Below are 13,341 nucleotides of genomic sequence, written 5' to 3' on the forward strand. Positions count from 1 at the left end.
GATACAACGGATGAGATGGTCAAATGAATACATATATTTTGTCAGCGTTTTGGCTTTCAGTTGTAATTGGTAACATTACACAAATGTAATGATACTTGGCACTTATAGGATGTGGTTCTATTTACAGCAACAACTTCCACTCCAATTTGTAAAACATGCTTTCGGGGGTCTTTTTTTTCCTTCTTCTTAAAAAAAAAAAAACAATTCCAGTATATACACTGTATAGAATATTTTAACCCCTGATTGATTAAGTGATTAATATACCAGTCACATAAATCATATGCATATTTGAGTTTCTTTGCCCAATTAGCAATCTTTATTAAGGCAAGACACATTTTACAAAAGACAACTCACAGTACCCCATCAACCAAAAATAGACTCAAAAATACAGTACAGTATACCAAAATTGTGATCTCACTTTACTAGACATTTGTTCACGCAATGTCAAGGTGGGCCTGTTGACACCAACCTATTGGTCGTTTGGAAGAATGACAACATTAACATTGTCATTGAGCGCGAATATTTAAATATTCTGCTTGTCACTATACATAGCTGTCATAGATAGATGAACAAACATCATTATTGTAGTGAATTACAAATTTCAGAACAAGTAACATCATTTGATTTTGCATGGCACCCTTGATGACAAAATTCACCCACAAGCAAATGACAACTTGAGTGTTTATATTCAACGCGACAATGCTAGGGTTGACATGATTTGGACGGCGCTTGCTGTAAAAATATAAAAACTTTTCTTTCCCGCCGACAGAATGAATACAAACCAATGACAACGTATAAAACAAAGTGCAAGAGATTGCATCCTAGAAGTGGTCATTTATTGATCATTGAATCTTGAAAGGATTTTCATCTTTGGTAATGTAACAATAAATGTAGTAGGCAGCTGCCACAACCGCTAGCAGCAGTAGCATTTTTATCACCCCGTACAAGCTGCATCCGGATTGGACTGCCTCCTTGGAGTGCACGGCGTTCTGATTGGCTGCTTTGCTGCTGCGCTGGATGGGCCTGTAAACACAGAACGACCATTATAGGAAGTCGTGTTACCGTTATACGAAAAGCATACAGACATACGTGTTCTGTATGTCCCCGTCTAATTCCTCATCTTCAAATGGTTCACTGTTGTATCTTCTTTTTAGCCTGGGTAGAAAAAAAAAAAAATTCACTTTCTCATCGACGAGGACATAATACAAAAGTTACTGACATTGAAAATGTTTATGCATTTCCTCCCACAATTTATAATAACTCTTATATCCTGTACGTCAGTGGTCCCCCAACAAGACCTGTACCGTGGCGAAAAAAAAAAGGTTAAAAGCACTTCCTGTTGAAAAATATTTTATTTTGAAAGTGGCCAGATCCTCTGTTTATATTTGTCTATGACACAACAAGTTGCTCGAGTCCTGTGACACTAATATTAGACCCACATGTTAGCTAGCTAGCAAAATGAAGTGTATGTGTGCTGCATGCTGACATTTATCTGAAGCGAATGCGATCTGATGTTAACCAAACAGAGCTCACTGAAGCTCTGCTGATAAGGAAGCACCATTTTTGATACAACCTTAACATTCTTAATTATTACACAAGCTAACTTGGTCGGTCGGGCAGGTTTTCACATTACCCCACCCAGCCGCACAATGGAATAGCTGTGAGTGAGTGTGAAGACTGTTTGTGTGGTAGGTAACGCTTCACTCACATGTCTTCATAACCATAACCTTCATGTCTGACCTGTGCAAACGAAAGCAAGATGGAATCTAAGACTTGTCTGCATGGCAAAACATACAAGTGAGGTACAAACACAAAATGATAAGCTGCTTCACTCACCGGACTGTGGTACGTGATGTACGTAATTTCTTCTTCTGTGAAGATATATAGTAACAAATCAGTACACTTTCACAGAGGTCACTTGTTTCTGGACTTGGTGGTCCCGGCAACAGAACGAACAAATGTTGATCGTCTTATTTAGAACATGTTTACAGTTTAGAAGCTTAATGCAGACATTTTATTCATTAAATTTCACGATTTTCAAGAATGAATGAATAAAATAATCCGTAGGTGTCGTAATCTTAGTCTGTAGCATTTGAAATGTTGTCAGAGAAACAAAAGTAATTCTCAGCGTTGACCTCGTTGGTGCTATAATTCTTAATCATTCTTTTAGTTTGAGGGAAGCAAACATTTAGTCAGGACACCTTTAAGGGAAGATGTTTACAATGGAATGGCACAAATCATGAGTTGAACACATAGCTTCAAACTAGAAGGCCGAATGCATGAAAGCTTTTCACATTTGGAATTTGAATCAGCATTATCAGGAAAAATAAGCCTTCATTGTCAAACAAATATTGGACAGGAAGCAGTCAAGATTTGTGAGGTCATCATTTTGAGAGAGCCTCAATAGACCTCATTTCAGGAGTATCCTACCTTCCTCTCTGTAGTAAGTCTTATCAGAGGAGGGTTTCTCAGGCACTTGTTCCATGGCCCTCTCAAGTTTCTTCACGTACAATTTGCGAGTGGAATCTACAGCACAAATGCACGTGAAATGTCACCGACATAGTATTCCAAAAAAGATGCACAACCGTGTATGACTTGGCTTGATTATTCGGTGTAAGAAACGCAATGCAGTAATTATAGGGGGGGGGGGGGTGTTGAATTTCAATTGTCAAATTCACCAGTTTGTGTTTTCAATTGCACTCCATAAAGAGGAAACAATAAACGTCAATTCCCCCAAAAGGATGAGCACATTACTAACTTTGTTTGGATGAAAATGTATGTGCATTTTCTTACCAACTATGGGTCCATGTTTGATGCCGTAGTCAGTCAGCATCTTGCTTAGCTCTTCATCGCTTTTGTCACGCAAAGACATTCTGCACAATAATACGTCTCATAGATTAATCGATCGATCGATTCGTAAATTGTCAGGTTTAGAGAAGCAAATAAGAACGGACGGGCAATTGGAATAAAAGACTAATTGAACAGTGCCGTGAAAAGATTCAAACTTACTTTAGAATCAGTGAAATGAGGTCCGCGCTGGAGAAAACAAAATTGTCCGAGCCTGAAAAGTGTTGGGAGTCTGGGCTGAGAAGAAAGAGGGCGGAGGGCGTGTCCAGCTTGATGACGTCACATGCTCTGCCAAATCAGTCCACAGTCATAGCTATTCCCACATGGAAGTTTGAATTTGAATTTTTTTTTTTGCATCAGGTTTCTAACGGGATTTTGTAAAATTGCATATTTAGCACACATTTAAGAATGTCCTCATAATAGTTGACCCCATCAAATTCTGACTTTTGTTCGTGTTTAGCATGTGTTAATCTTTTACTGTGACTATTTCGAGATTCCTGCGTGGCTTTTTGAAGACCAATGTGGTGCGTGTTTTAGTGCAAATGTGGTGGGAACTCAGTTCTCGGGACTGTTTTCAAGCTCCGTCTAAGAAGAGTTCACCTTTATCTTCACTAACACACATTTATAGTATGACATATGGTTAAGGATCACATTCAAGTGATTTTACGTACGCCGCCTGTCTGACAGATTTTTTTTTTTTGTGGACGTGTGGCAGGCCCAGCCCATCTTGGGCACCCAGATCTAATGAAGCTTTTGTTGTATTGACAAACTTAGCATGTTTGAAGTCCAGCTGACAATTGTGTAGTTCCTGGTAGGGACTACTGATGTATTTATAGTTGCAAAAGTCCTCAGGTGACAATTGTGCAGTTCCTGGTAGGAAGACCAGTCGAGGGAGGTACCACATTTTCCCCTAAACTGGGAAATGGATGGCTGGATTAGATTTCCTTTGAGTTAAGCCTATAAATACAATTAAAAAAAAAAAAAAAAGCAAAAACATTTTTGCCGAGTTGACAAAGAGTCATCACACTCAAAATATTAGACAACAACTTTATTGTGTATCAAAATACTGTCTTACAAACATTTAAAAGCACTTTTTATTCTGGACAATATTCTAGTTTTTGTAGCAAGAGCTAAAAGGGGAGGGGGGGTGTGGTCAAAATTCAAAAATGCAACTTTTTTTTTTTTTGGTCACCATCTTGGAAAGCTGTGATGAAGCACAACATATTTTTGTCCAGCGTCATTTTTATTTTCTTCCCTTTTTACGAACAGGTTTGCAACATAAGCTGGTGTTCTGAATCTGCAGCCATTTGACAAAAGCTATGAATATGAAATGCGGCATCAACCGCACAGAAAAGCAGTGTTGTGGATGTGACACAAGCTTGGTGTTTTGAGTACTACTGTTGACCTTATGCTTTTAAGTCATGTTTAGACTTCTACTCTAACGTGCGGAATTTTAAGGAACAGTAGTGCCTACAACTGGCTCACACTAACTATCAGCAGGTAAAACTGTGTTATTTTATTTAAAAAAAAAAAAAAAAGGCCTCAAACAACACATACCGAGTGGACAAGGCATTTACTAACCACCACCAAATGCCCACTACAGCATGCCCACATTTTTTGTTAACTGCAAAGTACATGGTAAAACGATCAACTGCTAGTTGGCAATCATTAAAGGTGCAATATTCTCCTTCCCGAGATTTTGCTTATTAGATATGGGGAGGGGGGGGTAACTCAATGGCTGAAAACAAAGATATATTTGCATCTTTGGGAGATGAATGGTTTTGTAAAAGGTCTGAATAAACTGAAATAAGTTGAGAGAAATATATAACATGGTTGGAAAAAGCTGTAAACAATAACAGTGGTAAGAAGTTGCTGATGGTGGTGCAAGTTTTTTTGAATTTTTAATCTTTTATTTGATTTTTTTTTTTTTAGACAACGATATGGAAGGGGCTACCCGGAATGTGATCATCCCCCCATTTGACCACCAGGATGTACTCTCCCTTCTCTTTGAGCTGGTAGCTGACATTATACAGGCGGTTGCCCAAATGTTTTACCAGGATCTCCTCACAGGGAACTTTGGGGCCGTCCACCCCAACCAGCAGCATGTTTCGACCTGTGGAACAGATGCAAACTTAGCCATTGTGTTTGAATTTAAGCTAGCTAGGGTTGCTTGGCAGCAACTTGGTAGCACACAAACTGTTCAAAAGGAACTCCTGCAAAAACCGGTTATCTTTTGATAGCGTTGTCATGACGACAAGTTACACATGCTGGGGTAGGTTAAAAACGGGGACACACCTGCTTTGCTGCAGTCAACACTGAAGCTGTTCTTCTGACCAACAAAGGCCTTGTTGAGGCCAAGGCCTTTAGCCACCACCTTACTGGCATCCGACTGGATAGGAGCACCTTGCTGAGTGGAGCTGATGGAACGAGTCACTGGGTCAACCATGACAGAGGAAGTTTCATGCATACTGTGGCTGGACACAAGCTTGGAACCTGGACAAGGAGTGGGGGACAGCATGACCTAACCATACAAAAGTCCATCAATCTTTATTTGTCGAGTTGCAACAAATGGCTCTCCCACCAGTGATCTTGGCCTTGAAGGGACTTCCAACAATGTGGTAGGGTCCACCATACTTAATGGATATTAGATAACTTCCGGGTGCCATTGGGGTATATGTGACCTTGTAGCCCTCCGGGCACTCGACACAGTCCATCTTCACTTTGGAAGGACCGTCAATTGTTACAGCCAAAGCCCCGGGACCGGCGTTGCTCGTGTTAACCACAAATTCACATGCAGTTCCTGTAGCAAGAATAACAGATGATCGATCTGCGTTAAGCTTTTTAATCTGACAGTCTTCTCCCATACGAGGCCATGCAGCAAGTTACCTGTGCTGCCTCTTTCTAAGCCCGGTCCATATGCAGACACCATCCCAGGGTCTCCGGCCTGACCCGTTTCTCCAACCCGGATCTTAAACGGACTACCAGGGATGTGACTTCCGTTGAACTTCACGTCAATTAAATAGAGGCCGTTCTCTCGAGGGATGAAGCGGACTGCATACTTATCTAGAAAAGATAGAACCAGGCTTAATTAAAGAGTGGATACCAAAATTCACCACAAAGTCAAAACATCTCAGAAGTTACTAAAAGGAGTTCAAACAGCCTTTTTTGCGGTTACCTTGGTCAATCTCAGTAACACAACACTCCTCAAGAGCTCCTGATGGGCTGTGAACCTTTGCATCAATCACACCCTTTGCTCCATTCAGACTGACCGCGAACGATGCCGGCTGGTTCACCTTCAAGCCAGACTCCTGCTCGACAGAACACACTCAACACTCTCAACTCAGCGTCCATGTTGCTTAGCATTATACATACATGGACAATAAAAGAGTGTTACATAAGGTTAGATGAAAAATGACCCATTTACACACACACTGAGATTTTTTCCTTTGTTTTAACCTTACCTGGAGGTCGCTAAGAAGGTTAAAGAGGAGGCTGTATAGTACAAGCAAGCAGGATTGAACACAGTGAAAGGGAAGAAAAAAAGGATTGTGTGTGGGTGCCTAAGTGATGGCATTTATACAATTTTCAGCTACCCAGACGAACCCAACCAATAATTTGGTACACCTCTGAAATCAAGCGAAGCTCACTTTATTTCAGGTCCTTGAGTAAAGTTCACTATAAACGGTTTGAATAAAAAGTATTGCTCCCACAAAAAGTAATGGTCCTTGGTCAAGTCACCTCGAGTGAGCATGCATCTTTACATGAAAATTGTGCTGCAAGAAGTCAGAAACCTGAATTGTGTTTTCCCACCTGCCATAGAAGAGAACTTTCTTCGGTTAATTGTCGACGACGTTAATCTCTTCCACATCAGAGTCATGAAATGCGATCTACTATCGATAATGTACTGCATGTGCGAAAGGAAAAAGGGAAAAAGGGCGTGGGGATGGGGGAGACAGCCCATTTGAAACCCTCTTTAACCCTTTAGCGCCCCGTAATCCCATTTTGAGGAGGTAGGCTGTTGGGAGCCTTTAGAATGAGACACGAGAAACACACACAGTCCTTTCTTGTGCCAGAGGCCCTTGGCACTGCCCAACAATGCAACAGCTGATGAGTGGCCTGCAGCTCTTAAAGAACCACTCCAACACAACTATCACCGTTTCGTCACTTAATCTAACAAGCTCTACTTTATCCACAACTTTTGCTTAGTCATTTTATTCTAGCTGTGCATGATTACATTTTCCACCCTCTACACACTCAGGATCGTTAGTAGAGTGGTAGATTCCGTGAGGTCACTTGATAAGTGGATGCATTTTGGGCAGTGCGCTGCGGCCTGGCGTGTGCTTGCACATGGACATGTGTGCGCGTCTCAGAGCCTCACCTGAAGGCTGGCAACAGTGAGGCGTCGGGCGTCATCTGAGGGCGAGGCCACTGGTACGATGAAGGGACTGTCAGGGATGTGCTCGTCGTTGAAACGGATGGACACCTCATAGTCTCCTAAAGATTACAATACAAAGGCAATCACATTGAGGTATCCTCTGCAAGTGACACAAGTTTAGCCTCTCAGGACTTGAAATGGGTTTTAATTGTTGACTGCAGATTTAATTCATCCCCCTCAAGAGTGGAGACTGATTCGGTGTGCACCAACATTCTTGCGTCTCTTGTCTCACCTGGTTCCTGCACAATGTAAGACACTCCACTCGAGCCATCCTTGCGATCCTCAAAGGCGATTTCAGCCTTGCTCGGCCCTTCCACGGCAATAACGAGCCCACCAGCTCCAGCCTCCCTCGTCCAGATACTGAATTCAGCTTCACACGCAAAAGAACCAAGCTTGGTTTGCCTTTGCAGAAACTCTCGTAATCTCAAGTCTACAAACGACCACACCAACCTGGCACTCCGGCCTCCGCTCTCTCCAGGCCCGGCCCACCGGCACGGACCTTATGTGCCCCTCCTTCTCCGAGGGGGCCAACAGTGAACTGGAAGGGGCTGGCGGACACGTGCATCCCATTGTATTTCACGCACACCGTGTGCACACCAGTCTCGGTGGGCACGAAGCGGATGCAGTAAGTGTTGTTCTCTCCCTCCATAATTTCGGCCTGGTGAACCTGACCAGAGGGGCTGGTCACCTGAGCAGACACGTCTGCTATGCTGATCTCTGAAGAAAACAAGCGGATGGGGGTGTTTAAAACATTTCAAACACAGTGATTCCATAACAGAATGAGAGCAATATGAAAGTCTTGAAATATTAGTCACCAATTAAATACATGCATGCAAGGTAAGGAATATGGCGCTCCAAATAATCTCTGGCCCACCTGGGATCTTGAGGCTGAGGTCACACTGGCTGCCAACATTAGCCACAGACGCTGCTCTCTTCTTCCTAGTGATGCTCTCTTTCATCCTGCCCTCGCCTGTAACCTTGACTGTGAAGGCACTCCCTGAAAACACAATCACAAAAAAAAAAAAAATCAGCCGAGGTCAGCAATTTTTAAGAGCACTGTTAGTGTTAAGGTCTGTCTTGCTACTGCCTCTCACCTGGAACATGTTGGTCAGCAAACTTGATGTTGATGATGTAATTCCCAGGTTCAGTGGGGCAGTACGTGACCTTACAGGTGCCATCTTCTTGGTCCTCTGTGTTGATGTCCACTTTACTTGGTCCTTCGATGGACAGGCCCAGGCCACCATAGCCTGAAAAGAACAAATGTGTGAGTGAGGTTGGAAGTATTTTCTCTGCTAATTTTAAAGATCTTCAAGCTTGTACCTGCGTCACGGGTGTCGATGATGAATTCCGCAGGCTCAAAGGTCCTGGCTTCACTCAGCCCCAAACCGCTAACACGAACACGGCTGACATCTGCGATCTCAGACTGGTTAATCATAACAGAAATGGGGCTGCTCGGAATGTGGCGACCATTTTTCTTGATGTTGACCAGATGCTCTCCAATCTCCTTTGGAATAAACGAGATGCCTGTCACAGAGACAACAATGATGAGATTGACAAGCTTCTAAGATGACAAACGTGCAGCATCTTTTCTACCCACCAACATGGCCATTTCGCAGCATCTTGAGGAGGCAGGGATCCTCACGACCAGAGGGTGTGGTGATCGAGGCTGTCAGTTGGCTCAGGTCAAAATCGCCGATCTCCAGAGGAATGTCAACCGCTGATCCCACTTTCAGATGGGACATCCTCATTGAGTCATCCCCTGGAAATGAGAACAAGACAGTGGCGTCATATCCCTGCAAAATCCAACCTACTTGACTTTGACCTCGCACTATTTCAGGATCTACCAGTAATCTTTGCTGAAAAGGGGCTGCCAGGTATGTGCTTGTCGTTGTACTTGACCAGGATACTATAGTCTCCTGGCAGAACTGGCAGATAGGACACACTACACGTCCCATCCTGGTTGTCCACGCAGCTGATGTCTGCTTTGCATGGGCCCTCAATAGCCAGAGACAGACCACCTACAGAAACAAAAAGTAAATGGGGAGGAAAAAAAAAAAAAAAAAAAAAAGATGCTTTGGATCTGGAGAGGAGAAAGGGATTGATGTTGTACATTCTTCCCATGCCTCTTATGAGCCCCACATACCCTCGCCTGCATCTTTAGTGTTGACTGTGAAGACTGCGGGCTTGTTGACGGTCCCATGGATTAGACCAGGACCATAGGCACTGACATTACCGCTGCTCATGTAATCCACATAAAACTGCAGGGGACTTCCTATGAATGTCAATGAAGACATTAAAGAACAATGCTCTCATGAAGGTAACGTTCCAAAAACAAGTCATACCAGGGATATGAATGCCGTCATATTTTATGTCCATCTCATGCAGCCCAGCCTCAATTGGCGCATACTTGACAGTAACAGTTCCGTCCTTATTGTCCGTGATGTCGGGCTTGGCAACCTTGCCCGATGGCATTCGGACCTCACCTTGAGTCAAGACCACAATGAGATTCAAGCAACACTCCCAAAAAAAAAAAAAGGTCAGCCTTGCGATTGCTTTTCCTACCCGTGATCTCTCCTTTCTGAATGGTGAACGGGATGACCAAGTCAAACGGCCTGAGCCCTGTCACGTCGAGACCATTCATTCCCAACGGTCTGTCGGTTGCCTGTGAGACAGAGAGCAAAGGTCTAATACTCCGCGTATGAAGATGTCATGGAGATTTTACACTTTGTCTTGCTGCATGTAGGACCAAAAAAAATAAAATACAAGCAAACAAATGGAATGAAACATTTGCGATGAAATGATCAACAGTGTTGATCATTGTTATCACGATGATGATGATGATGAAACAGAGGAGTACTAAACATTGGAAGGTAAAAAGGACAGTTAAGCACCAAATGACTCAGAAGACCGGTCCACATGGAAGACTGTCAACGCAGATAATTCGTCCCTTCAGTAAGTTGTCAAAGAGCACTGGGCAACAGATACCAAACTGTTGCTATTTAGCTTTGCGCCAATTGCTTGACCGTAATCAACTAATGCCTTTAGAAACTCAGTATGAACATGGAAGTGTTGACCAGTGTCTCTTTGTTACTGAGCAACTCTGTTGCATTGTCCATGTTAGGAGCCCTGTTAATGAAATGGAGGAACACTGCGGAAAAGGAGAAAGGCAGGCCTGTCAGAGGTGAGACCCCTGAAATGACACAGCACACACTGACGCTGGATATGTTTGATGGTGCAGAGCAGAGAAAGGAAGTAGGGCAAGGGACGATGGAAATAACAAGTAGGACTCATTTGTAGAAAAAAAAAAAAAAAAAGAAATGCTGAAAAAAGGTTGGGACAAAGTATTTTGGTACCCAGGGCTGTTGAGCGTAGTACTGGGGCAGTTGGCACTGCTGCATGAGCTGGTCTGATGGAGCTCCCTCCAATGCCTAGTGGGGGTGAGAGGTTAGGTGGGGAAAACAAATAGAAGGGGTTGTAGGGAAGTAAAACAATGTGACACCACGGGGATCCAGTGATTATATTTCTGTGGGGAGAGACATCCCTCAAAGATCCCATCTTTTCCTTGTCCCTCAAATAAGTTACAGGAATCTATGAATATGGTCATTTATGTGGCTGCAGTTGAATCAACGATGACAATCTTGCCCCCCGACCCCCCCCAGTGTATGCCCAAAAGCTTACAGACTACTTAGTGTGCCGGTCCTGTAACAATATAGTCAGTTGAGGTTGTATTTTGTTGAGCTCATAGTCTTACATTACACATTTTTCCCAATAAAACGTACTCACCGTGACTTGGAATGGGCTGTTTGGAATGTGCTCTCCTCCAAAACGCACGCAGATGACATACTCGCCGGGCTGTGGAGCCGTGTAAAAGATGTCAAATGTGCCGTCCTCGTTTTCCACAACGTCTACGTCTAGCTCGGCCCCCTCGGGCGTGCACACTGTGCACGTCACTTTGCCTTTGCCGGCCGCCTTGGCGTCCACAGTGATGACCGTCTGTTCACCAATCTGAATGGTTGGACCAACACCGGCACCTGGTGGATTGGGAAACTGTCAAGTTCACGACGATACTAAGGCGCTCTCACTGTAGTCATTTAGCATGCATATTTTACCACCAAGAGAATAGTTAAAGATGAAATCTAGTCATGTTAAATCCAGAAATCATTTGCCCAACATTTGTAATATTTCTATGAAGAACTGGAAGCTTGATTAGCCCGTCATTCAGCATGCCGACCTTAACTTGTTTCAAGTTAGTATTAGGGTATCCAAATGAGCATGTGAGCAAATTGCACACATGAAATGCTGAAATATATGGACAGTAAAAGATAAGGGGGGGAGTAGAAGGTGTAAAAGAAGAGAATTAGAGCCCAGGTTTGAAATGATGTTTCCATGCGAAAAGTCATGAGTTCGTCTACAATACAAAGTTGCTCCTTGGGCTTACCTAAACCGTGACCTCCGATTGAGACTGATAGTGGGAACGGTGACAAGCAGGATGTGCAAAAGACAAAAGTGACACACACAAGATAGTCAGGTAGGGGTGGCGGTGATTGGAGGCAAATGTGTGCTCTTAAAATCCAAATGAGAAACTAAACAGTGGCAGTGTGAGGTAAGGAGAGTGTGTGTGCACGTGTGTGTGTGTGTGTGTGTGTGTAGCAGGGAATGAGCCAAGGAGGAGTGTAACAGCAATAGAAACACAAAAAAAAAAATAAAAAAAAATGCATGAAAAGTTGTCTAAAAAAAAAAAAAAATTTAAAAAAATTGAAGCAGCAGCAGAATTGCAGTTAACATAAAACCCTCAGGGGAGCAGCCATGTTTATTGGCTGAAGTTTAGCACGGGCTAAACTGTCCCATAATTCAAACCTCCAGAGTTTAAAACTAACTATGGCTCTGCTCCCATCAATGTCACACAGTGATGAAAATACTGTGTCGCAGGGAGCCTTGGTCCAAGGCAGCTATTTCACAGCGGAAACTACTATTTTATGTTATCACATGCTCTCAGGCAGTGACCTTTAGACTTTGATAAACAAATACAGTATTCAAAAATGGCTGAAATTTTGTTTGTCAGCACTATGGTTGAGGGTTGGATAAACCTAATGGGGGGTGGGGGAGCATTCAAATATGCACAATGTTTGTGACTGAAAGGGAAAATAACAGGACAAAAGATTTGAACTCAAAACCAGGAACATCAATTGATTGACTAAATAACAACAACAACAACAACAACACAGTGGGAACAGCTTTGAGAACAGTCCACAAAATTATGATGGGCCTATTTTTCAACAGTCAAGAAGAATTTGCCTATCAAACGGAATGATCTAACAACTATCAATAATAGCATGCAAGACAATCGCCCATATAGTTTCTACCACTTGACAGCAGCCAAGAAATCTAGATCCAACCAGTCGACGGCCTGAATAGCTGGTTTTAATTCCATGTCATGGTGAACCGCAGATTGCTGGACTTTGTCAACTCACGGTCACGTTTAAATCCTTGTCCGCTTTTCTAACGAGCTTGAAGGCTTTAATCTGAGGAACGTTTCCGGCAGGTTGAAGAGCAAAACTATGGGGGCTGCTCATCGCATCGCATACCTGTGACTGTGCATTTGCTGGCATCTCCTGTGGGTAGAGCCCGAATGCGATAAGGTGAATATGGGATCTCGTCTCCTCCGTACTTGATCAAGATGGTATATCTGCCGGTCATGTCCGGAACGTACGACACCAAGTATGTTCCGTCGTGGTTATCGCGGATGTTGGCCTTCTTTGGCTTTCCTTCTGGGTCCTGCACATAAAATTATTCAACGGTGATTCCACTTTACAACGACATGCTTTGCGTGCCATTACACTTACAGTGATTTGCACTGCCAGCAGTCCTTCCCCTGCATCTTTGGCATCAATGGTAAACTCCACAGGCAGAGAGGCGGGCACCCCTGTAGTGTTCAGACCCGGCCCACTAGCTCGCACTTTACTGGCGTCGTGGGTAGGAAGTACCTTGACCTTATAAGGGCTGAAAAAGGTGATTTATAGTTTGTGTCCTAGAAGACCGATATGATTACATTTTGCACG

General features: G+C 43.3%; 2 protein-coding genes across 6 annotated transcripts in view; both read right to left on the reverse strand.

Annotated features, from left to right (window-relative positions):
- Positions 1 to 221: 221 nt before the first annotated feature.
- Positions 222 to 3,166, reverse strand: emd (emerin). Its single transcript, XM_085908845.1, has 7 exons — positions 3,010 to 3,166; positions 2,794 to 2,873; positions 2,431 to 2,526; positions 1,837 to 1,871; positions 1,709 to 1,740; positions 1,090 to 1,155; positions 222 to 1,023 (listed from the first exon to the last, which is right to left on the reverse strand). Exons 2-7 carry the CDS (start codon positions 2,870 to 2,872, stop codon positions 843 to 845), a joined length of 489 nt encoding a protein of 162 aa, XP_085764971.1. The 5' UTR covers position 2,873; positions 3,010 to 3,166; the 3' UTR covers positions 222 to 842.
- A 714-nt stretch (positions 3,167 to 3,880) lies between these two features.
- The window catches only part of flna (filamin A, alpha (actin binding protein 280)), a 33,621-nt gene continuing 24,160 nt past the window's right edge, over positions 3,881 to 13,341 (reverse strand). For 2 of the 5 annotated variants that reach the window (XM_085908728.1, XM_085908746.1), the window contains 20 exons: positions 13,126 to 13,282; positions 12,868 to 13,057; positions 11,066 to 11,313; positions 10,636 to 10,710; positions 9,845 to 9,944; positions 9,625 to 9,765; positions 9,426 to 9,554; positions 9,127 to 9,300; positions 8,880 to 9,041; positions 8,603 to 8,806; positions 8,377 to 8,529; positions 8,157 to 8,279; positions 7,733 to 7,999; positions 7,515 to 7,652; positions 7,226 to 7,341; positions 6,023 to 6,155; positions 5,734 to 5,910; positions 5,429 to 5,647; positions 5,143 to 5,340; positions 3,881 to 4,960 (listed from right to left, as the gene is read on the reverse strand). In XM_085908728.1, the coding sequence (XP_085764854.1) occupies positions 4,776 to 4,960; positions 5,143 to 5,340; positions 5,429 to 5,647; positions 5,734 to 5,910; positions 6,023 to 6,155; positions 7,226 to 7,341; positions 7,515 to 7,652; positions 7,733 to 7,999; positions 8,157 to 8,279; positions 8,377 to 8,529; positions 8,603 to 8,806; positions 8,880 to 9,041; positions 9,127 to 9,300; positions 9,426 to 9,554; positions 9,625 to 9,765; positions 9,845 to 9,944; positions 10,636 to 10,710; positions 11,066 to 11,313; positions 12,868 to 13,057; positions 13,126 to 13,282 (3,289 nt within the window). In that variant the 3' untranslated portion in view covers positions 3,881 to 4,775. Of the gene's footprint in view, positions 4,961 to 5,142; positions 5,341 to 5,428; positions 5,648 to 5,733; positions 5,911 to 6,022; positions 6,156 to 7,225; positions 7,342 to 7,514; positions 7,653 to 7,732; positions 8,000 to 8,156; positions 8,280 to 8,376; positions 8,530 to 8,602; positions 8,807 to 8,879; positions 9,042 to 9,126; positions 9,301 to 9,425; positions 9,555 to 9,624; positions 9,766 to 9,844; positions 9,945 to 10,635; positions 10,711 to 11,065; positions 11,314 to 11,720; positions 11,745 to 12,867; positions 13,058 to 13,125; positions 13,283 to 13,341 lie in introns of all 5 variants that reach the window. The other 3 variants (XM_085908736.1, XM_085908754.1, XM_085908763.1) reach the window with 3 other exon arrangements.

The sequence above is a fragment of the Syngnathus leptorhynchus genome, chromosome 1 (genome assembly GCF_054491065.1).
Source record: "Syngnathus leptorhynchus isolate UIUO chromosome 1, UIUO_Slep, whole genome shotgun sequence".
Lineage (NCBI taxonomy): Eukaryota > Metazoa > Chordata > Actinopteri > Syngnathiformes > Syngnathidae > Syngnathus > Syngnathus leptorhynchus.